The 26,105-nt window shown below is 33.1% G+C and overlaps 1 protein-coding gene across 2 annotated transcripts; it reads right to left on the bottom strand.

Moving 5' to 3' along the window:
* Positions 1-10: 10 nt before the first annotated feature.
* On the bottom strand, positions 11-26,097 carry LOC125069368 (contactin-associated protein like 5-3). Of its 2 annotated transcripts, none has more exons than XM_047678841.1 (30): positions 25,859-26,097; positions 22,090-22,221; positions 21,599-21,821; positions 21,314-21,450; positions 19,988-20,139; positions 19,109-19,172; positions 18,667-18,951; positions 18,466-18,572; positions 17,384-17,998; positions 16,786-16,966; positions 15,069-15,186; positions 13,334-13,482; positions 12,259-12,461; positions 11,878-12,089; positions 9,803-10,017; positions 9,238-9,411; positions 8,581-8,806; positions 7,925-8,172; positions 6,923-7,351; positions 5,896-6,099; positions 5,193-5,410; positions 4,631-4,710; positions 4,044-4,156; positions 3,256-3,459; positions 2,976-3,163; positions 2,341-2,493; positions 1,822-1,938; positions 986-1,121; positions 538-686; positions 11-127 (listed from the first exon to the last, which is right to left on the bottom strand). In XM_047678841.1, exons 2-30 carry the CDS (start codon positions 22,196-22,198, stop codon positions 11-13), a joined length of 5,526 nt encoding a protein of 1,841 aa, XP_047534797.1. In that variant the 5' UTR covers positions 22,199-22,221; positions 25,859-26,097. The 2 variants fall into 2 exon arrangements, with proteins under 2 accessions (XP_047534797.1, XP_047534798.1); XM_047678842.1 differs by having other exon boundaries at positions 25,834-25,932.
* Positions 26,098-26,105: the final 8 nt, after the last annotated feature.

Here is a 26,105-nt window from a genome sequence, read left to right as displayed (position 1 = left end):
TTATTAATAATTATGCACTAGATGTTAATTCAACAGGATTTTCTTCCTCCACTTTGTATGGCATTTGCGCTGACAACTTTCGTGGCATTGTATTTGGATCGTTAGCTGGACCGATCTCGGGAGAAATCTGAAAGAAATATATTTTTTAATACTGCTAGCATTCTTTATTATTTGCATATAATTAAGATTGAGTAGGTTAATAATTCTTATGTTAATATATTACTTTTTATATTCGATAAGAATCTATATTTGGTCAGCTACAAGACTACAAACCATTTGCAATGCAGGTTACTTTTAATTGCGTTTATAATATTGTAATAAAATGTTGAGTCACTAACATAACTGTGTGTAAGTTGAGGATCAAGGAAATGTAGGTAAGTGATGAAAAATATAATATTAATTATTCTTCTTGTTTTAAATATTGTAGAAACAATTCCAAAATATTATTTGAATGTGGATTGGATTTGACCCATGTCTTATTCATTATTTTAAAAATATAATTCCTTAAATTTCATTTAATGTCATTTAAAATTGTACCGTATTGTCTTCTCCGTCTGTTTCATGTTCATCATCAGTTTCGAATTCCGATGAACTCTCCTCAATTTCTTCTTCTTCCTCTTCCTCATTTTCCAGGGTTTCATCTTTCTCTTCTAATGGCTCCCATGCTATTTCTTTGTCTACCATATCTGAACGAAGTGTAAACATATTTTTAAATAATATCTCAGTTGCCATTTAAATATATGAATAATAATGTATCAGAACTTTGTTTAATGTTATTGAGGTTTCCTTTTTAACATTATTAATAGGAATTAAACAGAAGTCGGTTTAAATAAGAAGTATCAGCAATTTTTTACACAGCCAATACGATGCCAACTACGAGAAATATATATTATGTCATAATGCCTTTGATTCCATTGGCTTATGAACTACAATTTTTTGCCATTTGTAAAATCATTGAGTTTTGATGACTGCAAGTTCTGTTTACCTCTAAACCTGATCGACCCTCGCCTGCTCACTGGTTTTTCTTCGTTTGCTTCTATAATGATGTTGGGAACAATATCGATGACGACACCGTTCGATTTCTTGTCACCGTCCTTATTTTCTTCACTTTCTTTATTAAGCTGGACGGCAGAAGCATTACTTTAGTTTACATTTGGGATAAGTTGTATTAGTTTTGTAATGAAAAACGATTCAGTGGCCATTAACGTACTTATGTTATTTAATTTGTAGAAAAGAGTGATTACTAAATTTCTTGCCGGGTGTCTTTGGTAGAAGCGTGGAGATTTAAATTTTTATATAAACTTTTAAAACGATGATTCAAAAGTGCTTGTTTAAATAACGTTTAAGAGGCAACGTCAATTAGTGAAATATGGCATTTTTTGAAGCACCTACGAAACCTTTTGCTCAACATGCTCGGATTCACATTTTTTTTCTTTTATAAGCCAAGTAGTAGAGTCGAGATGGCCCAGTGGTTAGAACGCGTGCATCTTAACCGATGATTTCGGGTTCAAACCCAGGCATGCACCACTGAAATTTCATGTGCTTAATTTGTGTTTATAATTCATCTCGTCCTCGGCGGTGAAGGAAAACATCGTGAGGAAACCTGCATGTGTCTAATTTCAACGAAATTCTGCCACATGTGTATTCCGCCAACCCGCATTGGAGCAGCGTGGTGGAATATGCTCCAAACCTTCTCCTCAAAGGAGAGGAGGCCTTTATCCCAGGAGTGGGACATTTACGGGCTGCTAATGCTAAAAGCCAAGTAATGTTACAGTTGAACTATTCAATGCAAATAAATGAATTTATTAGTATCACTATTACCTGTAAAAATGAAACCGAAGGCTCCTGGAACAACGTCGCCTTTTCTTTGTTTCTCAATATGTTTTCATCGGTTTCCTTTTCAAGTCGCAGTTTGTAGGCTTTTTGAGTTCGCCACATCTAAACATTTAAAGTTTTACTTTAAAATGCCTGCCTTATTTAGGTTTTGTCGAGATCGTCAAATATTTTTAGATATTAAATTTATTTATCTTGCAATATAAAATACAAGGAGGATAAAGCCTTTACGAGATCCCAGATTTTTTTTTTTAAATTATCAATTGCAAAATAAAAAAAAAAGAAATCGTTAAGCAACGTTTGAATGTTTAAGGATGGAAAACTAATGACTAACTAGTTGATACTGCTAAATTAGATGATAAAACACTTTCGAATGAATCGATCGCCTCTTAGCCGTTTCAAAGTGAGTGTTGGTGCATCTTGGGTGGGGTTATGTCCAGTGGTTTACAATTGACTGAAAATTCAAAATTTTATTTATAAAGTTAAAAAAAAAGTTAAGAAACTCACGTGGGAGCCAGTATAACACAACCCGAGGAGGAAAACAACAGTTAGTGCTATAAAGAACTTGTCGGTGTTCTCTTCTTCGGCGTCGGGTTGTTGGTGGAGAGAGTCGTAGGGAGCCCTTGAAGGTGGATCTTCGACCCACGTCTTATCAACACTCTGGAAGTTTCGATAATATTTTTTATCCTGTACATTTGGCTCGAAGGACTAAAAGGTTTTAGTAACAATCATTTACTATTTTATAATAATAAAATATTTGAACTTGGTGCCTACCATTGGGTACAGATCTTTGAATAGGAACCACTCGGTGGTAGGGCTCGTACAAGCCCGTTCGGGTAGGTACCATCCATCATATTTTCTAACACTACCAGCAATACTCAATATTGTTGTGTTCCGGTTTTAAAGGTGAGTGAGCCGATGTAACCACAGGGACAATTTCATAACATTTTAGTTTCCAAGGCTGGCGGCGCATTGGCGATGTAAGGAATAGTAAAGATTTCTTTCAGCGTCAAAGAATATGGGACCACTTGTCATCAGATGCCCCTAAAATATCCGCTTCCGCCCACCGAGTCCATAAAAAGCTGTTTAAATAAATTTTTGCCCATAGTATTGCGTATAAGCGAAGCAACCGCGGCACTGACGATGAGGAAGCTGCCGTTGTGCGCGGCGCCGAGCTGGTCGGGCCACGCCTCGTCGAAGTCGGCCGAGCACTGCGCGCTGCGCACGCCCTGCGCGTTCACGGCGTTGACCGTCTCCAGCGCCGAGCGCGTGAACAGCATGTACTCCTCCAGCGGCTTCATCGCGTGCTCGTTCACCTCCACGAAGATATCTGCGGGCGGCGGCAATGTTAAGTTAATAAGTGACAAAGTGTCTATAGAAATTTGTCTTTGAAAAACGTTCGGTCGACTACTTGTAACTCACTGGACAGACATCCATTGTATCCTTTGTATATTTTGAGTCTCGGATCGGTGGTGTTCAAACCTCCTATCTGGACCTCATTAGAGCCGACATCCAGCACTTCCCAAAGTCCTTGAGGTGGTAACTTCTCTAGCGGTACGTCTATTCTGTCTATTAACAGTTTAGCGTCTTGGCCTATTCTGGTATAGTACACCGTGTGCCGAGCTCCTAAGAGGAAACAACATCGATTTAAAAATAGCTTGAGAATCAAAAGTATTTTAATAAGAAGTGTAAAAAATTACTAGTTGAAAGATGCTTATCATATCACCCAAGAGCTCTAACATTTGCTAAAGATTCTGGTCGCTTTATCAACGAATGTCTGAGCTTGGCCTTACGAAGCGCAAATCTTAGAACAGAAACCAGAAGAATAAAACCATTTACATGAGACTCATTATTTCTGTATTACGAGATAATATCCTTTAAAATGTGCTTCGTTTTGTATAAAATAATGCTAAATTTACAAGTAAGTATACAATTGGTCCAAAATTTCAGAAATAACACTTGACCACCACTTTTTCAAAAACATTTAAGATTTCAATATTGGGAATATTTAAGGGAAGTTTTCTTAGACGAAAAAATATCAACTAAATACTCGATTTAGTATTTTCTGTGAAATAACAAACATGTCGATTACGGTCGCTTGTTTCTTTGCGCGAAATGCTCACAGGGTTTTACTCTTAAGCGTGCGCGATTGCGTGAGTCGAATAGATATCCGAGAAGGTTTCCCTTTAATCAATAATAACATTTATCACCATTAAGAAAATTCCTGTTCTTGAATTCAGCTCCATAAGCCGAATCCTCTCTATCTTCTTCGAACTTTAAGTAGCCATCTTGGGTTATTGCTATAAGCAAATAGTAACTGCGCCTGAAAGAATAATTGTACTGCTAAGTCATTTTATCGATTAAAGTATTTTTATTTTGTTATTTAACGCTTTCTAGAACAGAAGACGCCTGTACACCAACACGTGTTATTAAAATAAGAGTAAATACGAATAACAGTTCCCTTTCAACTATACACGTCATTATAATGAGCGTCATTTTTTTTATTATTATTATTATTTTTAGTAGCTATTGTGTCTAGTTTATGTGCTGTCGCTGAAATGTTTATATAATATTATATTATGTTATATATTAAATCACAAAATAAAGCGGAACCCCTTCGTTTGTCACATTAAATATATTGTTAAGATGTGAAATGCAGCTGAATTCACCACACGCTGCTAATTAGCCAATAGACATTTTTTATCGAGTTTCATTTTACAGGAAATTCTTTTTTTTAATCGATTTTTTTTTTATTTGTATTTAAACATTTACGAATTTTATTAAAGTGTTTACTTACTTGTTCTCTGTCTGAACTAATAATAGGACGGTGTTCTTTTGTCGAAGGTCATTGCTTGAAAATGCTAATTTGATTTTTACCTGGAAATTTTATTAAAGCGTTATCATCTACGTAACGCATTCACTGCGGTATATCCAGCGATAGTGGTCAGTGAGCAGTGGGTGTACTGTAGTGGGGTGGAAATGCACATATTTTTGAGGTTGACAGTGCTTTATTGTATCAAAAATGTTGGAACATTTCCAAAAGGTTACCTAGTGCGCGGATTTAGCTGGACATGTTAGATTTTTAAAGATATTGTTTCAAGACAAATATCTACGTGATATGCTCACTTGAAATTAATCGTTGTAGCAATCAGTAATCAATGTACTTTAAAAAAGTATGAAACAAAAAAAATCGCTAATCTTACAAAAATAGTTCCGGTTTGTAAGGCAAAATGTCCGCGCTATTTCGATACTGAGTATTTTAACTTTTAGTATTTTAAGGTCTTGCTACTTTGTATTGAACAGGAGCCAAGGATTTATGTATATACAATATCTTAGAATAAATAATCAAAATATATTACCGTCAGTATTGGTCCATTTAAGACGAATTTCCTCTGAAGGATGCTCTCCCCGTTGAAATCAGCTCCCTTTTCTTCCATACAATACTCCCCGAAGTAACTCGTGAGCTCGCAGTCGCAGCTACTCTCCTGGTTCGTGAAGTCTTCCGTACAAATCCCTCCATTCTTGCAAGGCTCGGAATCGCACTTCATATTACATTCCGGTAAGACGCCCGTCAAGTCTGTAGCAAGAGATACACAGTTGCTCCAATACTATTATTCGTGAGAAAAATAAATCCATTCGTGAACATGGTGACCGGGAATTAGTAGCTGGATTTCATATTTCCGGCTTAGTGTCGTACATACTCATAGTGTAGACGCATTGATATTTAAATTTGAAATAAAAATAAAAGTATATAAATAAAAATGGAAATTCATCAAGGTGCCTAGATTTGGGGTTACAATACTCATATTGATGTCATAATTGTTTTTCATTTGTGACGTCGACCTAGAAAATGTAATGACTGTATTCAACGTCTAGGCCGTCTATTTGTATAAAGAATTATCTCAAGGTATATTATAAGTGTATAGTCAAGACTTATTCCTGATTAATAAATATCATTGAATATAATTTATATTATGTTTAACTATGGTTATACTAAATATATAATTAACATTAAGAAAAAAATAAGGAGTTATCTGTTACAAACGAAATAAACGTTCATACCTTGTTCAATATTTTGTTGAGCTTTTTTTGATAAATCAACAACGTGATCAGCTATCTTGAACCCCCTCACGCAACCCACATACCCTCCTTGAGGGAGCTGAATAGCTCGGGGCGCTAAATGTAAGGAATAGGGGTCGTAACCTCCGAGATTCATTTGGAAATAATCTGTTGGCGGCGCTGGCGGCCTCTGCGGTCGGATTACCTCTGAAAAGGGGAATATGCGGCTAAAATATAATAGGACTGAATTTATAAAGTAATCTGCCGCAAAATTTAGTTGAACAAGTCCTGAAATTTTAGGAACTACACGACATCGAATTCCCTGACTATAATTATATATATTAAAATACTTTGTTGAAGTATCTTCTTTTGTAATAATTGTATATTTTTTAGCAAACAATAAAAATGTATTTTAATTTAATTTTGTTACAATGTTGAAATATAATAATATCAATTCACTTTTGTTTTTAAATTTTTACCGAAATTGAAAGTTCATTATTCATTATTAATTAAATTATTATTTAATAATAATTAATCTTATTCGAGGAGTCACTGATGGTAGAAAATATAATCAACAACTGCTTGGAAACCATAAATAACTTTATCATGTTTGTACCATCGACAAAGCGATACTTTTTATTTGGAGAATGTTCTGGTTTAAATCGTAAACATGCCAATGATATTACAGCTTATTGAGTTGTCAAAAACGAATTCTGTTACATCACATACCAGACAGGATTAGCAATCGTATATAACGCCATCTTTATTATCATATATATAGCATCTATATCAAGGGCAGCGACGATCATTTATCTTTATGTGGTATATATTTAAATCTATTTTTTTTACAACAATAAAGAAATTAAATACTTAAGAATTGTACTGACTGTAAAGAAATGCAAAGAATAAAATCGTAATTGGACCCGAAAATTTTCATGAATCGATTTTTTTGGATCACAGTTAATAATACGGAAATTCTTTTTTTTTAAATAGCAACATTACTGTTCTAAATGTTAAAGTTAATACTCACCAAGTTCAGGGTTGCCCCACGGCTTGTTTGTGTAATTAGACAGAAGCCTGGCAACCTTGTCAATGGTGGTGTTTTTGTCGTTCACATGCAAAGTCGTCGTGTTCTCCGACCTTATGATCGCAATCTGAACACTTTCCCCTTTGTTGATCTTCTCGTAAGTAACGTTCATTTGTACGATTTCATCTTCGCTGTTGAACAGATAAATGATTTCCGTTCCATTGTGTATGAACAGATGTATGAAGTTATTGAGGTTGTCGTTCGCGTACAGCACGAGGGCGTCGTCGTCGTACGTGCGGAGGTTCATGAGGACGCTCTCCGTCATCATCTTCTTCAGCCGCGACTTCTCTGCGTCGGTCGCGTTGTCGACGAGGTAGTTTTTTTTTAAATACGACTCCTTCGTTTGGAATGTTAGGGCTTTTTCGTTTATGTCTGGAATTTGTATTTTATTGTTAATTAAGTTCTTATATTTGATTATTGAATACAAGCGATGTCTTTAAATATTTAATAAACCTTAATGAATTACATATTATTACAGATTGTAAAAGATCTGTTTATTTAAAATTATCATTATTACTTGAAGTTAGTACCTTTAATGATGACCTGACAATATAATAGATTAAGATGTGTTTTATATCTGAGAGCCGAGATGGCCCAGTGGTTAGAACGCGTCCACCTTAACCAATGATTTCGGGTTCAAACCCAGACAAGCACCACTAAATTTTCATGTGCTTAATTTGTGTTTATAATTCATCTCGTGCTCGGCGGTGAAGGAAAACATCGTGAGGAAACCTGCATGTGTCTAATTTCAACGAAATTCTGTCACATGTGTATTCCACCAACCCGCATAAGAGTAGCGTCGTGGGATATGGTCAAAACCTTCTCCTCAAAGGGAGAGGAGGAAGGCCTAAATTTACAGGCTGTTGATGTAAATTTTATATCTAACAATATTGGGCCAAATTAACAACTAAAGGATACAAATGAGAAGTAATATATAAAACTTACTTTCTTCGCAATGCACTCCCAAGTGCGCCCAAGGATTCTTACAAATACACTCGTAACTCGACCAGAGCTCCTTACAAGTGGCTTTGTTCTGACACGGGTTGGGCACGCAGGACGGCTTACAGTCTTTGATTATTTCAGACAGATGGACAGACATGTAGCTGTATATATCCAGAATTTCTCCATTCACTACTAACCCTCTGAAGCAACCTATCAAACCTTGGTGTACTGCAGACTTTTTTAAATGCTCTCTGAAATTATAATATTGGTTGACTAATTTGTTATATTTTTTAAGAAAATTGCATTGTATGATAGAATATGATGATGGCTATGTCGTCCTGACCGATTTCCGTCACGGTGACCGATCTCAAGGAAGACCAGCCTGCAATGCAGGATATACTATAGAAACACAAGTGAGTCTGCAAATACAGGTGCACTCTCTATTTTGTTTTTATTGATATTCTATAAACTTCACCTTTAGCTGAAATTTGTCCTTATTTTTTTTAATTGGTTACAATTTTATTATCGTTACACAGATATACTTTTTAAAAGTTATCAATTCCTAAAAAAATATCAAAATTTTTACTAAAATTGGGTTAAAGAAGGTTCAAAAAGTGAACAAAATAAAAAATTAAAACTTCTTGGAAATAAATACTCACGCGGTAGCTCCACCAATGAACATAGATCCTTCGAATGGTCCAAATTCTTCCTCTAGAAGAAAATTCAGCATCTGGTACTCGGTGTTAAGCATGAACCTGACGTGGTAAAAGTTGTAGTCGATCCAGATTTTGTGCCATTCCCCTCCGTTCAGTTTCCTTTTAGAGTTTATTACTAGCTTTCTAGTAGTTCCCGTGTTTAGTGTAAAGTTAAACGTTAGTTCGTGTTCTGTAACCAATTGCGAAGTTAAATTTTTTTGACTTTTAGAGGAAAGAAAGGGAAAGTTCACAGCTGATAAGCATTGACATATAATCTACACTTATCAAGCATCGTCAATACGCGGCAAAGCATGGGAGTCAAGATATATCTTGTACCTATAACTACACGGCCTAACACCCTTCCTGTACCCATAAGTTAACATAATCAAGAAATAGGAATGCATAGGTTCAATGGTTAATTATTGCTATAAAGCTCAATATATAAAGATTCGGTAAAACGCGGTGAATATTTATACCCTACTTTATAGTAAGTATTCTAAATATTCTAAGTAATATTTATATTTTGGGCTATAACGTTTCACTGATCTTCTAACCAGACATCATCCTCAAATTGCATATTTAACTAATTCATCTTTAAACTATACGTTGTTAAATGTTTACCGCTCGTCAAAGCCACCATAAAAGACGGATAGTTCGGCCGTATTGGTGGTTGGAACAGTAATATGGCGCTGGTTCCAGTTGTCCGGAAACTGAACGCGATGTCTCCTTTCCTCCACCCCGGTACTTCGATGTACGATTGTGACGTCGTGAACGTCACCACATAGCGCTGGGTGTCTGAAAAGGAATATGACAAATTATTTATTATGGCATATTATAAAAGTAAATTTTAGTAAAACACTCAGATACAAAGATTGAGTATCTGTCCCTCTTTTATTTAGTAGCATTCGATCTTACAACCATACTGGACATTATTTAACTCAAGATTTTAACATCGTTACTGTACTTAAGTCCGAGGATCATGAGAAACTTTTATCAATACACGATCAGATTATTATAAAGCCAAAAGTAATTATATTTTCTGTTCATATTTTATTATGAAATAATAATGAAACAAGAGAAGATCTTAAAAGGCGCGATCACATTGCAGTACATTCGAAAAAATACGACAATATTGTCTTTAAAATATGTCATTGAAAAGCCGATACAACTATCAGTAGATACTAACTTGTTTCAACGCATTCCAAAGGTCCCAGAGTGATCCTGCCCTGTGCTTCTTCAGTTAAATCCTTCTGTTGCAGGAAGAACATTTCAGTGATACCCAAACTCTTCGGATCTACAAGAGTTCCCTCGTCTGAATGCCATTTGTTCTCGTTTGCATCGCAGTTGCATGATTGAGTTGGGTTCACGCAGGTAGCGTTGACTCCACAAGGGCAGTATCCTCTGCAAAGATCGATTTTGAATTTTAAATTATAATTAGAATCAGCTTACTTATTCATGTATTTTTTTTTTAAAGTATTAAATCTATATTTTTACTTCTTAGTTTGATTGTTCATCAAACATTTACTAGTTGACTATCTTTCATTTATTTGAAGAATGTTGCGAAACTGGTTTAAAATAAAATGAGAGTTACGTCCAAATGTTTTGAACGTTTATAAAGCAGTTACTGGGTTATTCGTTTTTGCATTGTATATTGCGACAGGGGAAATATAATTGAATAATTTGAATTCGTCTGAAATTAGTGTATTCGTCTGAAATCATCTTCATCACCTTTCTTGCACATTCATCTTGATTTTCCCTTACTAATATAACTTCATACATCTAAAACTAGCGTTCTTCTAGTAATATGACCAACAAGTAGATATGTAATCTATCTTGATATTATGAACATTTATATGATAGTGACTTGTTTTTTTTGTCTCAAATGCGACTTGACACTTCCTCCTACATTCCGTTGATTTAGTAAGTTAAGTTGAATGAGACAAAAAATAGAACCCTCTAAATCTTTATTAATGATTGTCTGAATAAAATGTAACGAATTATAATACACTTTAAAGATTTAATAAAATCAGCACCGGGGCACTAACGATATCACATTAACACTGATTTATTACGTTCAATAAATTTCAATAAAAGGCCGTTGGATTCGAAAGTAATTTACTAAAACGGTTGGCTAAGGTCGAAATGAATGTGCAAAAAGGTATAAATGAGGGAACAACGTGTTTAATGTATTGAGGTTTAAAATCCCACCGTAATCTATTGAACGTTAACCCTCTGTAGGGTCAGGTTCTCTTATTAAAACCGCTTTAAAATGTGTATAATTAATCGTGTGAAATTGTAATTTCCTTGTTTACAAATTTCATGGATGAAAATTTATTCAAAGTTAAATTCAATCACTCACAAATAATTATGTTGTATTCTGTACGTTGGGTATATTTTTATATAATTTACGAAATTCTTTGGCCAATAATCACAATATCATATAATTATAGGGAGATCACAATTTTTATAATGCTTATAGTTGTATCTTGCATATTTATTCTTCAGAGTTGTAGAGTTCTGGCTTAGTACTCGTAAGTTTTGTCTCTTGTGCCTATAACACTAGCTCACTTACCCTTCTACCCAGACCACGATAATACTAAGCAGCGGTTAGCGCTAAAATAAGTTTAATGGTATCTATCCGGCGCTTGCACAAAGCTCTGTTATCAAATTTACACTGTGTATAGATGAAGGTCAGTAAAAGATAGTAGAATCTTTAAGATTTTTTTAAAAAGACTTTATAAAATCGAAATAAAAAAAAAAAATTATATTCAATTCTTTTACAAGCACTTTTGATCGTCATATAACAAACTATTTAAAGTAAAGCTACAACCGGTTCGGAATGTAGATTCTACCTAAAAGAACCGGCAAGAAACTCAGTTGTTACTCTTTTTCAACATAGTACAAGTACATACAATTAACGCTTGTCAAAGGGCTTCTATTATTATATAAGTAACTCATAATTACTTATATAATAATATAAGCTTGAAACGTTTCTGAAACGTTTATCAATTAGAAATAACATTATAGAACCACCACTCACCATATATTCCATCGCCAAACAGCAATACTGAGTATTTTTTATGTTCTAGTTTGAAGCCATAACATTTTAGTTCCCAAGAGTGGTGGCGCATTGGTAATATAAGGAATGCTTAATATTTCTAACAGCACCAATGACAGTGGTGACCACTTACCATCATGTGGTCCACTCGCCAGTCCGCCTGCATGATATAAAGGTATCCATTTCCACGCCTCTAACCTTACCTTTTTACATTTCCAATATAATCGACGGTATCATTCGAGGACGATATGAACCACGTAGCGCTGTGCAGCTCCAGAGGCGCCATGTTACAATCATATTTAATGTACTGACGACAGAATAATGAATGCGAAATCAATTCTTGGAGCATTTCCGCGGTAAACTCTCTGTATTTGATTTTAAAGCTGAAATCTTGGCCGGAAGCCGAACGGACGTCCTAAAAATGTGTAAGATACAAATTATTTAACAAGTATTTAAAGGGGAAACTTTATTTACCCTAAAGTTATACTTTAATTTTGTTTTTCGGTCCAATTGTAAGATCTTTTATAAAATGTAATCAAGAGTTGTTTTCGAAGCTTAATTTACTGATATTATAGGATACTCACAACTTGGCTCGGAAGATTGTGTTCAACAACTGTCGTAGAGGAATCAGCTTCTATCTGAAACTCGCACTTCACATGCGCCGGTGGAAACTTCCCGTTGCCGTCTATATCTATCAAATACACATCGTTCCTCGTGTAGCCCAGGAGCGCTAGTTCTTCACAAGTCTTTCTGAATGTAGCGAAGTGACAGTTTTCGCCGATATATCCTGTTTGGAACGTATTAGTAAAAGTAGGAAAATTGTCTATGTCTAAATTTCATTGTGTTTGATTTGATGTTTGATAGATAGTATCTATAATATTATTTGTCGCGGTTTCGGTCGGTTTTAGGGTTTGTTCGTCGGGTTTTGGGCATAAAAGTGTATGTTCATTCCTTGGAGTCAATCAGTATAGTGTAAATAATGACTAAACAGGACTCAAGAACCCAATAGTGATAATTAAATATGTCTTTAAAAGTTTGAAGATTTTCAACTTAGGTTGTTAATATCTCTTTGTTAAACTTTTAAGGTAACGTAACGTAAGAAAGTATTAATAAAAGTGTTATTTCATGAAACCTTGAGAAATATTGAAGATAAGTAGATATTGTTTGAGACTTTTGTTAGTATTGTTCTGTTGCAGATGAAATGTGTGAGAATTAATACGATTCAATTTCTAATTAAGATACATATGTTATGTATGTGTGCGTGGCTCTTTCCCTTTCGATCATTAATGGATAAAAAGGTTTTTTTATTTTATTTTAAAGTAATTTGTAAATGGGTCTCTACAAAAGCGGTAATTGACAATACTTACCTTATTTTTGTAACCAAAAAATTTTTATGTTGTGCATTTCTTCAAATTAATTAAAAATGAAACCACATAAAAAAAAAATAATACATGTATATGAAATTTTTTATTTTTATATCAGATATAAACTAAAATAGACCACAACGTAATGATTAATTGTTTGATAAAATGAAGAATATACAACAGTTTGACAAAAAGGTGTCGCAAGGTATTAGAATTAGAACTTTTGGAAGACATTGATTTAAATAATTGTAAATAAAATAATGACGTAAATATAATTCTAAGTAATATAACATACCTGTGTTGTCACAGTTGCATATCACTCGGTCCTCTCTGATCGAGCAAATGCCGCCATGTTCGCAAGTGTTTGGTCTCGTGCAAGGGTCTACGTAACGACAGTCATCTATCGCGACTTCACCTACAACTCGCTCCGTGTTTATCACGAATCTGGTCCAATTGAATATATATTTCGAGTAATTTTAAAAACATCGTAACAAACATGTTCTTTTTTTTTTAATTGTTATTCTTTTTTTAAATTTCACATAAATCAATAGTGTAAATAGAATTCAATTTATAATGACTAAATTCAATAAAAGCGTAACAAATAATACATACATAGTTTAGTGTATCTAGATCAAACTATGGGATGTTGATGATGTTCTTCTGTAAGATTTCAGTCAAATTGGCTAACAAGGGAGACTAGATAACTGCGTAGGATATATGATAAGTGCACAAGTGTTAGCAGAAACAAAACACTATTCTCTCTATTACCTTACCGTCTTGATCTGATAGGATTTTACCACCTGGAAAGAATTGAGGCACGGGACCAATGGCTAACGTTCCTTCTAAAGCTCGGGAGTTTAAGTACTACTAATTTTTTGGGCTTTAACAATAATTTACTATTATTCCTCTTTGGTTACATATTCGATTTTGGCTGGTGAGTTGGTTACGATACCTACGGGTTGAGATCGGTGGTCCAGTGGCCCTATTCTACTCAGAATTCCTCGCTTAAAGCAAATAATATAAACATAAATGGCAATTTCCGGAACGTTATGATTTTTTTGAAACGCCCGAATCTCTTGTTAATTTGTGTAAACTAGAAAATTTCATGGTAAATTTTGTATCATCATTTTTTTTGGTCTTTGATGATTCTAAATTACATGTTAATTAAGTGTTTTGATGTTCAAGTTTGAATCGTTTCCAAAGTAAACAGGTTCTGTTTACAGAAAATAAAATTTGCAATTAATTTAGAGACAGTTAATATCAATGTCTAAAGATATAATAAGTACAGGTTACGACGCATGTTGTATTTTTAATGAACAAGGCGAAGCATAAGCAATTGAAAAGTTACGGACGTAAAAATTTCGTTTTAAATATACGATTAAAGAAAAAGTTTTAAAACATCACTATTCATATCGACTCACATGTAAAAGATTACAAAAAAAATAAAACGATTAGTAGGAATCGTGAGAGAAAACTAAATATTATCCATTGACATGAATTGAACGAATGACCAACAAAGTTTGCCTTTCTATCTGATCTCTGATCGTGGAAACGTCAGACAAAAACTATGTAAAATGAAGTGAGTTTAAATGATTTAATTTATAGAACTTATACATTTCAAATCGGTATTAATTTTATTTGAAAAATATATTTTCAATTTCTCAGCAGCAACTTGGAGCAGCAGTTTGGGTACTGGCAGTGTTTTTACTCCCATTTTACGAAGATAAACTCTTACTCGGACATGTCGGATTTTCCGTCCCATCGATTTATCAGTAAAGAAATGAATAGGCATTCGCATTCTGACCATAATATATCCCGTGCCGTTACCTGGTCTTCCTTAAGAAATCGCCATAGCCGAAGTAGAAGACATCATAATTCAGATATAAAAATCCGTGCCCAATATTTTATTTGACATAAATCAATATTATGATAACAAAATATTTCTTAAGCAAATAAATACGGACATTAATATTTACATGTGTATTGAATTGTAGAGACAATAATTGTAAAGATGGTATACATTGACTTACCTTGGTTCAATTAACAGTCCGTTAATTTTAATGTTTCTCATACATCCTATTAAGCCCAAATTAGCTGATTTCAGTCCACTTCCTATAACTATTTTGTCCTGAAGCTGAAAATCTAAGCCTGTTAAAGAAAAACAATTATTCAAGTAAATTAAGATATTCGAGACCAACTTTTCAGTAACACAGAAATTTTATTTTAAAAAATCCGTAATCTTATATCGATTAATAAAAAACATAAAATACATTTTTTTTTTTATATTTAGTGTTTGATAATTTAAATATAAAAAATATGCGTTCCCTAAATTCTGAATTAAATTAGCTAACGAATTGAACAATCGAAATCACTTTAATCTTAAATTTAAATTTAGATTGTGATGCTGTTAGGCATTATATATAAAGTAACAACATAAATAAAATTATAAATACGACATTAATAAGCTGTCCTGTGTACGAAAACTGGAAAACTATGAAATTGTTTACGATTAACAATCCCAAGACAAGAGCCGAGATAGCCCAGTGGTTAGAACGCGTGCATCTTAACCGATGATTTCGGGTTTAAACCCAGGCAGGCACCACTGAATTTTCATGTGCTTAATTTGTGTTTATAATTCATCTCGTGCTCGGCGGTGAAGGAAAACATCGTGAGGAAGCCTGCATGTGCCTAATTTCAACGAAATTCTGCCACATGTGTATTCCGCCAACCTGCATTGGAGCAGCATGGTGGAATATGCTCCAAACCTTCTCCTCAAAGGGAGAGGAGGCCTTTAGCCCAGCAGTGGGAAAATTTACAGGCTGGTAATGCTAATGCTAACAATCCCAAAATGTACCTCTATTGGCGAAAAAATATTCAACGCCATTGAGTTCGACATTAATGTTGTACTTATTTCAAGACCTTAAGTATCTAATAATTACCATTCCTCTCAGCTATATTAGATTGTTGAAATATAATTTGACAGGTCACGATCATATCGCGAATATTCGATTCGATTCGATTCGATTGTCAAAAGCAAAACAAATAATAATCGAAAGTTTGCTGACATCACGCTCAGAGATTCGTAACTATTAAGATTGCATTTTAAATTGTGACATTGGAAATATAAGTGACTGACGAGAGCGAACTTTAAAATATTTAATGTCATGAATGGTAATTAATTCTGAAAATTATCAGTGATAAATAATTAGGTCCATATTTCTATACTATAGTCTTTATATACAGACTAGTGAGTCTCCTTTCGCGAAACTTCGTGTTTATTCAAAAGATTTTTTAGGAATTTCGAAACCTATGGCAGGTTTTGTTTTGATTTCATTTAATCGTAAACTGCAAGTTACTCATCAACATTTGGCGCCAAAATGATGAAACTTTATGTGAAATAGAACACACTAGATTGGAGTTTGTCGATAACAATTTACTTTGATTTATTTTACGTCTTTCATATTTTTTCTTATAAAGCCGTAGTATCGCTCTCTTAGCGGTCAGTAACTTTCCGCTCTCTAAAATTAATTCTTTGTTAAATTCTAGCAATTTAGTTAATTGCCATCAAGAATCCTCTTTATTTTTCTGCACGTCTACGGCTGGAGCTCTTCAAAATGAGACCATAACCGATTTTTTATGTGCAGCTGTCGTCCCATAATCGCTGGGACAAAAATCGGCTTACCCTATTAATATATAAGATGCACCGGAGTGTATCGCACACGAGATTGAACGGTGATTATAACTCACCAAACATTTGCGCGTGTTTGTTGTGATAGTCGACCGTCAACTTGATTCTTCCTTTCCTGTAGTCGAGTTCGACGGTGTGCCAGTCATTACTGACATTGAATTTCACAGACTTCAATACGGTCACGTTCTTACCGACATCGGGGACTAACTCGAATCGTATTTCTTCTTTAACCATTCTCACCTGAAAGATTATATAATATTTTTAAAAAGTAATATAGGTATATCATATCGAGGCTTTTATAAAAGCGATTATTTTCTATAAATAATATTTAAATTTTTTATTGTAATATAAAATTAAGCTGTTACAAAATAAAAAATAACGTTAAAAGTATTAATTTCAGTAAATAAAAACTTTGAGGAAATATTTTGGATGCAAATCCGTATGGATACATACGGATTTACACAAATCCCAAGTAATTTCAATTTGTCATACACAATGCTAAGAAGAAATATACGTGAATATAAAGTATCACTTTCAAAATTAATGAGAACTCTTATATTAATTGTAAATATTTAAGCTCATAGTTATTCTATTCGAATAAAAGTCGCCTGCTTTCGAATAATACCAGTTACAAGAAACATAATTGTCTTAGCTTACCTCCCAATAGCCTTGTCCTGAAGTGATCTGGCTATAAGCCAAAACCGCCATATTCTTGCTGGTTTTAAAGTCGAAAATCAAATTGATGCTGTTGCTCTGGTTTAAAGGCCACCAAATATGGGACGTAGCGAAAGGATACGTGATCGGTATAACTTCTATATCGATATCAACGAATTCAGGATCGAGTACTCCTATGTAATGGACTTTGGGGTTATTTTGCTTCAACTCGTAAAGTATCGAAACATCATTGTAATATACGTACTTAAGATTCCCCGCGAAATTGTTGAACGATTTTAGACCTTTCATTTTATGCAAATCCGGTCCACCGCATATGTAGATCTCAGGGTCTATACAGACGAATTTAGCATCACCGGGTACTTCGTAAGTAGCAGTTATATCATCTAGGTATACTACAACTGTTTTTTCATGTATAATCACAGTTAGATTATGCCACATGTTGTTGTTGACTTTTTTGCCCAAGTAATCTTCGACTTGACCGTCCCCTAAGTCTATTTTAAAGGCAACTTTTTCTAGGTGTATGGATAGCGCTATGTAGTGATGTTTGTCATCAATCTGTCCGCTCGCATAAAATAGAGCTGAGTCGTCGAAACGAGTCTGAAAGTAATATATTACTAGTCGCCTTGTTAGCGAAGCATTTTATCATTTGACATTGAGACTCGGTCGACAGTTTTAATTGTATTTTTATCATTATTTAAAGGTCATTCGTATTGTCTTTTTTTTCTCTTGTTAATTTAAATTTAATTTAAACATACTTAAAAAATATATTGTATTTATACGATTCTTTCAAAATCTTTGCTCTGCATCAAAATATTGTTCGTAATTTAATTTCTTTAACATTTCGATAATTATAGTTTTATATATTAATTCTCGATTAAAGGTTAACGATATTGATTGTTTATTTTGTCTGTGATATATTTAATAAATACTTACTTCCTTATAAAAAAATAACAAGTCAAATATTAATTGGCACAAATTAATATAAATTGACCAGATATTTATATAACAAAATGGAAACAAGAACATTTACATGATACGAAAGAAATGAAGATCTAAATATCTACCTTAAAATGTAAGCTGACTCTTGTATTGGTGGAGTGAACGCGATCCTTCCAGTCGTAGACGCGATACGACACGTAGCTTGAACCCCGTAATGTCAGTATTGTTGCAGCTGATGATAACAAGAAATAGTAAATTAAAAAAAATACCATCATGAGAATGCGTGCTCAGATATTAAGAGAGTGTTATCGAAACATTTAACTTACTGTAAACATCACAAAGCTGTTCCTCGTAGAGAGTGCCGAAGCAATCGCACCTGTACCCGTTATACTCATTAATACATCTAGAACCTTCGAAGCAAAGATTTTCCATCGTCTTACATTTGTCTATACAGCCTTCTTTAACGTTTTCGTGCTTGGTTGCGATTAGAGGAACTATTGGTAGGAGATCTGAAGCCGCTTTGCCTGAACTCAGTACCATATCACTGATGCAACCAACGAATGATTCTATAATGTATTTTACGCCGTGGAGTTTTTCTTCTGAGCTGAGACCTAAAAGGAAAACAATAAATGGAGAATTAAGTCTTATTACGATTTTAATTATTTTACATCAAAACAATAGTTATACTCAAAGATTTATACAAAGAGAATCTAGATTTATATGTTGGTATAGTCGAAAACGTTTGAAATTAAATAATCGATTGCTTACCTCCTATTAAAATAACTGATGTCAAGTTGTCTGTTATACCATAATTTGTATCGAAACTTAAACCCTGAAACGAATTATATTGATTTATTATATATAGTTCTATAAACGTAAATGAGAATAAAAGGACTAGTGACTAACTACTGCCACGAAGAGAATCTTAGCTATAATTTTGTTTAATTTAAAAGTTTTTACGCCCGGTCAGATAGTATCTACTGAGTTGATAGCACCGGCTTAGGTCTCTATTGAGCGTTATTAAACAAGTTATACAAAACTTAATCTTATAATCTAATCAATTGAACTGCAAAATTAAATTAAAAATATACTTTTTTTGGAATGCTATTTAGGACACAATTTTGTATCCATTATTTAAAATAAGATGACCTTTTTGTTTTGGATTTACGTAGGGTAATTAAAACCACATAACTAAAAGAGTGATGAGCATGAGCATAGAGAGAGGGAGAGGATGAGGACGACCTAAAATGTGAGTAAGAGTGAATGAGAATATGTGAGTCCCTCCTCACACACTCCATCATATGAGACTTGAGAGAATAATAGAGGAGAATGGAAAGACATATTGCGCCGATCCCAAATTTGTTGGAGCACAGGCAGGGAATAGAAGACAGTGAACAGAAGACATAGTTTGCATTTCAAAGCAAAATTCTATATCTATCAGTGATAATGCATAATTTCCATAATCAGAATTAGAAAATCTCCAGTCAACTATATAGAATAATTATATATAATATTACAAATGCCTTTAACATAGAATGGATCTCCCACTCACATATCTCAACACAAAATTGTTCCTGTGGAACGTTAATTCTTACACTAAACCCAAGATTTAATCACATTTTTAAGAACAATTGCATTATGACATACCTTTAAATAAACTTCTTCCTTTAGCTGATCGACTTTAGCAATAAGCCTCGCTCCATGGACATCAATAGTAACCACTACACTGTGCCAATTATCTCTGTTAAGTCCTCTTCCTACTGTTACTGAAGTGAGATGCTTTCCAAATACATGGACCACTAGAATCAGAGCAATAATAATTAATAGATTGAGTCAGTCTAACGATACTCTATTCCAATCATAACAGGAAACAAGCCAAAAAAATAATATTTGATAGCAAATTGACGCGATATCATTAATTTAGAGCTTGATTAATGTTAATATTAATATACTTTATTGTACACCACAAACAAAAATACAGAAATCATAGGATTAAACAAACAAAAAAAACAAAAGCAAATATAGAAATAATGCTCAAAACAAAAATATGACCTATCATATGTGTGTACAATGGGCGGACTTATGGCTAATTAGTCATCTCTTCTAGACAACCCAATCTGAGAGAGATTTTAATCTATGATATTCAGCATGAATTAGCGAAAAAATTCCGTTTTGAACATCGACGAAACTGTTATCGGAATTTAGGTGGAAATAAGTAGTTCAGTGTAATAGTGTTGTATTATAAATAAATATATATTAATCATAAACTCTTAGTAGTTGTGCACTACTAAGAGTTTATGATTAATAAAGCTGAGTTATTAGCAAAACGCACGAAATACGTAAATCTAAGGTTTATTTATCTTTTTCCCTACTTCGATTAGAATAGGCTATACAGGTACAATGGACATAACGTCTTAGATCCTAAGGTTGATGCATTGACAATTTAAGGAATAGTTAACATTTGTTATGACTAAATGTCAATTAGTGTACACAGCTTACTATCAGGTATATAATTTGACAACCTAAATTATAAAAAAAAAAATAGTTTCAATGTACTTTTGGACTGTCATATTAAGGAAATTTTTAGGCGAGAAATTATAAGTTTCATAGGAACCTATAATTGAAATTGTCTTTATTAATCAAAGTCCATTCTAATACGTTCAACAATTCATAATATTGTTTAATAAAATTCTAGTGAAAATTTATCCAATGAAAGTATCAAAGGTATTTAACCGCTCTGAATCGATATTAGTTAAAATGAAAAAAATAGACCAATTAAGATCTAAATAACATTTTGTTTAAGCTAGATATACATATATATACTACAACTATATTTTATTACACCATATACGCTTCCAATTTATTATTTAAGTGGATAGTAAATTTCCTCACATTACCAGCGAGCTTGCAATCTTGCTCCGCAGTTAACTAAATTAGTTTTTATTTAATTGTATATTTTATTAGTATATTTACCTTTAAGTTCTCCTTTCTCTACAATGACGTATAACGCATAAGGTTGCATTTTGAAAACCGGATTCTTAACGTTGTGATAAACCAAAAGACCATGAGGAAGTCTCGTACGAAACTTGAACGATATTTCTCGGCACAATCTGTAATATTTGGTAGGAAAAAAAATAGTTTTTAAATATGCCAAAGCATAATTTACAATCAAATATTTTTTTATATATTTTTTTCAGGCAATGGTAGTGCTAGTAACTATATTCGTATAAAAAGACAACTATACTTCTATCGACTTACCTTAATTGAAATCTTTGTATGATGTCTCCATCGAGTTGTATGAATGTGTTATCTTTAGCAAACATGAAGGTCTGATGGTGACCAGATTCAGCGAAGGTCAGGAACCGGTCCCTATCACTCGGTGGTATCGGTGGTATAACAGTAGCATATGTAGAGGTAGAAATGTTTATCGTTGTAGGTAAGGGTGACGTCGAAGTGAAGGGTAATGTTGTTTGTACCGGTGCTGAAATAAAACATTTCGATTTGTTTTTAATGATTATAAAGATCAATTTTATTATTAAAGGCCAAAAAATCGAATAAAAAGCAATTTATATAACCCTGGAATCCTTACCTATCTCATATATGTCACATAGTTAAAATTTTAGTTATTGTCTCAATCATTATCAATATATCATCTATATGTTCTCAATCATTGTCAAATATTTTCATCTTATTATAGTTAAGAAGTAGAACACTTTAAGTTTAAATATTCATATTAAGTTACATGTTACCTTTCTCCTCAGAAGCTAAATCTACTGGAAGACTTGTGTCAACATCAGCTATTCCATATGAAATCAATATCACGGTTACGTATATTCCTCGTCTTTCCCGCAAGCCCATTTTGCTCGATTAATGTCATTTATCTGAAAAATATTATCTCTATAAAATATAAATAAGAATATTTTACTTGGTAGGGCATTGTGCAAGCCGGTCTGGGTTAGGTACCACCCACTCATCAGATATTCTACCGCCAAACAACAGTTTTCAGTATTGCTGTGTTTCGGTTTGAAGGAAGCAGTGTAACAACAGGCACAAGAGACATAACATATTAGTTCCCAAGGTTGGTGGCGCATTGGCGATGTAAGGAATAGTTAATATTTCTTACAGCGACAAACGATGGGCATTGATGACCACTTACCATCGGGTGGCCTATTTATCCGTCCGACTACCTTATCGTAAAAAAAATTACTATCGAAACCTTATAAAAAATGATTTGTCATTCTTTGATACAAGAATGAAATTAAAATTATCACTTAATCAAATTAGGTCTCTAAGGATGTTCAATGATTAAAATATTCAGTTTTAATTACTTTATTAAATTTAATATTCGTACATTGAGATAAAATGATTAACACCATTGAATATGAAAGCGGTTAAGAGAATGAAGTTTACGTGGTTTTGCGATTAAATGACTGGAATATATTTTAAAGCGAGTTCTCGATTTTAAAAATATTTCTCAAATTAAATATTTTTGACTCGTAATTTTTTTTACCATTGTGGGATTATTGTAGACTGCTTTACACTTGTTTCATAAATTAATTATGCTTCTGCATTTATAAATACTTTGTATTGTTTTGTTTCCCAGTACTTGTTACCATTTGGTGAGTAATTTGCTTAATTTTTTGAAAGAAGTAGGGTTTGTGTAGCATTCGACAACACCGTTTTACCCTAAAACGGTGTTGTCGAATGCTATCCGAATCCGTACTTAAAGGGACTGTATCTCATGAACCGTGATAGTAAGACACTTGAAATTTTCACAGATGATGTATATTTTTTATTATAATTGTTCAGTTATCGATTTTGTCTGAAGCGACAATACCGGTTCTTATGGAATATAAATTTTGTCTCTTAAGCTGTATAGTTTTTATTAAAAACTTACAAAAAGCGGCTGAAGTGCTTTAATCCACAAAATCAGAGAATTTGCATTATCACATCATCTTAATCTTTGTCACCATATTTGCAATGGTTACAGCTCGCCAGTGAGTACTAGGTTTTAAGTTTACGCGAGCAGAGCTGTTAAGAAAGTCGAAAAACGGGTTGCAGCGTTTAATGGTAATGAAAAAGTTACATTAACAACCAGTATTACGTTTTATTTGTAAGAATTAAAGAGACTGTTTCTGATTATCTGTATAACTACGTAAATATGGAAAATTTTGGTCGTATATTTTATTAGTAGATATAAGTATCGTGTTAATGGAATTAGAATGGAATAAAACTTTAAGACGAATTCGACGAAGATTTTAAGGATAGATGAGCAGATTAGTACTCATAATATTCTTAGTTACAACAATAATTAATTTTATGGAAATTATGCTCAATATTCATCTGACATCTTGGCTCTTACTTCAAGGATTAATTTATTTTCTTATTTAATACTTCTATACGGTAATTACGCCTAAATGTATGTATTTTATATACAAATGGAATCAAACTCAATCGACATGAGATCAATAGTTTAATTTTTGTTATTTAATCACGCATTTTTGATTACTACCTATTACTTCATGAATTATATCTTGAATATTGATAAAATGTAATACTGGAAACTTCGATTCTGTGATTTGGAGCCGAGTTTAACCATTGAATCTATTTATATATAAGCATTGCGTTTAATTTGCTAGACTTATATGTATTTTATAAGTTACAACTATTCATGTATTTAAGTACCTAATTAGTTAGTTAGTCAAATAATAATTATTTCCGTATTCAATGTTTGCTTATCTAGATATAATTATTTTTCTTTATTCAAATACAGTTTAATTTATTATTGTATATTTCTTATATGGAAATAAATAACTCATTGACAATTCAAATCCAGAAAGAAGGTTGTATATTATGGAAAGTATATTCTTGATTTAAATGATTATATGACCATATTCTTTTGTAATAACACTGTCACGTTGGTCAAGCTAGCATATAAGGCCACTGATCACGATGTCAAAAAAGTAATTGAGTTTTCTGGCGAAAATATCTCATAGTCAATATCTCAGTATGCCTCGTAAGACAAGCCTAGATTTTGGTACTAAGGACTTATTCTGGTCGTATCGGATTTGCTGCCCAATCAATATTGAAGTGGGAAAAAGGAGACCTATGTTTGCGACTGCGCCTTGCGACCTGCGCAGCTGGGTAGCCTCTTGAATTACTGTCACGTGGCAGAAATCGGTTAGGCAGTATTATCATTAATATATCTACCAATTATTGCTGCTGATTGCTATTAATTTCAAAGGCATGATTAAGGTGATATCGAATTATACTTTTAAAATGTACAGTAAATATGATGAAAACAATACATTCAATCAAATCTAGGAACTCTGTCAATAGACATACTATTTGAAGCCGCGCACCCTTTTTATTCGCAGTTTTTTTTTCAAATTCTATCTTTTATTTGTGCCACAGATTATTTCGCGAATGCCACCAATTCGTAGTTGTATAAACAGCTTTATTTATTGAATACAATCGATAAACGCCATTCAAGAAGGCATGAGGAGTTCTCCATTTATACTTGAAAAATAAAAACGTGTTGTTAACCTTGTAAGGTTTATATTTTTACGATATGAATTCATAATATGCAGTTGTTTAGGATTAAGGTAGCGTATTATTTCCTACAATACGCATAAATATATTTTAATGCAAGTATGCTGCTATTGCGGTATGTATGTATGTATGCTATTGTGGTAGTACAAGGAACACCCAGTCGCGAATGAAGTCGAAAAAAATTAAATCCCCATATTTAATTTAGTCGATGTTCCAATTTTAAATTTTAAAACTAGAACCTCATCAATTATAATATAATGTGTTATAGTTTCGTAAGCCCTAATGTAATCCATGTTTCTTTTTTTAAAGAAATAATATGAACCTTGGAAAAATGCAGAACCGAGTTATCCATTTTTCTGTAGTTAAATGAAAAAAAAAAATTGTCTATTAAAAATATCAAACAAATCACAAAACTGTAATTTATAGGTATGTTCTTCTTCACAATCCAAACGATTTCTTTAAAAAAAAAACGTTTCCGGTGCTGATAGATACTATGAACAACTGTTATGGTAACTTGAACCTATTTTATATTTATGTAGGGTCCAAATTTAAAAGCCCAATATTCGCATAGGGTATTCAGCGGAAATATGGAATCAGAGTGCACACACACTACATCACGTCGACTAAATATGACCAGTATTATTTGACCCGTCTCGATCTCGCGATTTCTAATTAAATGGGGTGAAGGCGAAGGATTTGAAAGTAACAGCCGGGTTCAAGACTGTTTGGTCGTTGCGTGCATCTAAATTGACTCAAGTGCTATAGCGTCTCAAGATGGTTTCGGGATGACACATTTGAAATGAAATTTTTAAGATTAAATATTTGGTACTTATTTCCGATAGTTTTTAATGTGTGAATTATGTTTATAATAATAAGTGTCTTGTTATTTTGAAATGTGTCAAATTGCAAATTAAAAGATAAATTAAAAACTTAAAACATACCTTTTGTGGAAAAAAATATACTCACAGTTTAAGTAAAACGAAGAAAATCTAAAAGCACAAATATAATATCACAATTTTATTTTAGCTTTTTAATTTATACCAAAAATAATAAATCATATTTTAAAAATAATTTACTGAATCCTTTCACTTCAATTTATTTAAAAATCTCCGGTTACGTTACTTCATTCCCGCCAAATTAACTGCACAGATTATATGGTTTTTTTATTTAATAATTCTGGGCAAAAGAATTTAGATACGCGGCCCCCGTCAAT

This window comes from Vanessa atalanta, chromosome 15 (genome assembly GCF_905147765.1).
Source record: "Vanessa atalanta chromosome 15, ilVanAtal1.2, whole genome shotgun sequence".
NCBI classification, from domain to species: domain Eukaryota; kingdom Metazoa; phylum Arthropoda; class Insecta; order Lepidoptera; family Nymphalidae; genus Vanessa; species Vanessa atalanta.
The sequence above is the reverse complement of the archived record's forward strand: the minus strand, read 5'-3'. Positions and strand labels throughout refer to the sequence as shown.

Bases quoted from the DNA above. Each gene is read 5' to 3' on its own strand.
- LOC125069368 (XM_047678841.1), bottom strand. From the start codon at position 22,198: ATGGGCTTGCGGGAAAGACGAGGAATATACGTAACCGTGATATTGATT. The intron at 9,412-9,802 runs GTTAGTATCTAC...ATTCCTTTTCAG, and splicing joins TTTGGAATGCGTTGAAACAA to ACACCCAGCGCTATGTGGTG. The intron at 1,122-1,821 runs GTAATAGTGATA...TCTGCCGTCCAG, and splicing joins CTTCGGTTTCATTTTTACAG to CTTAATAAAGAAAGTGAAGA.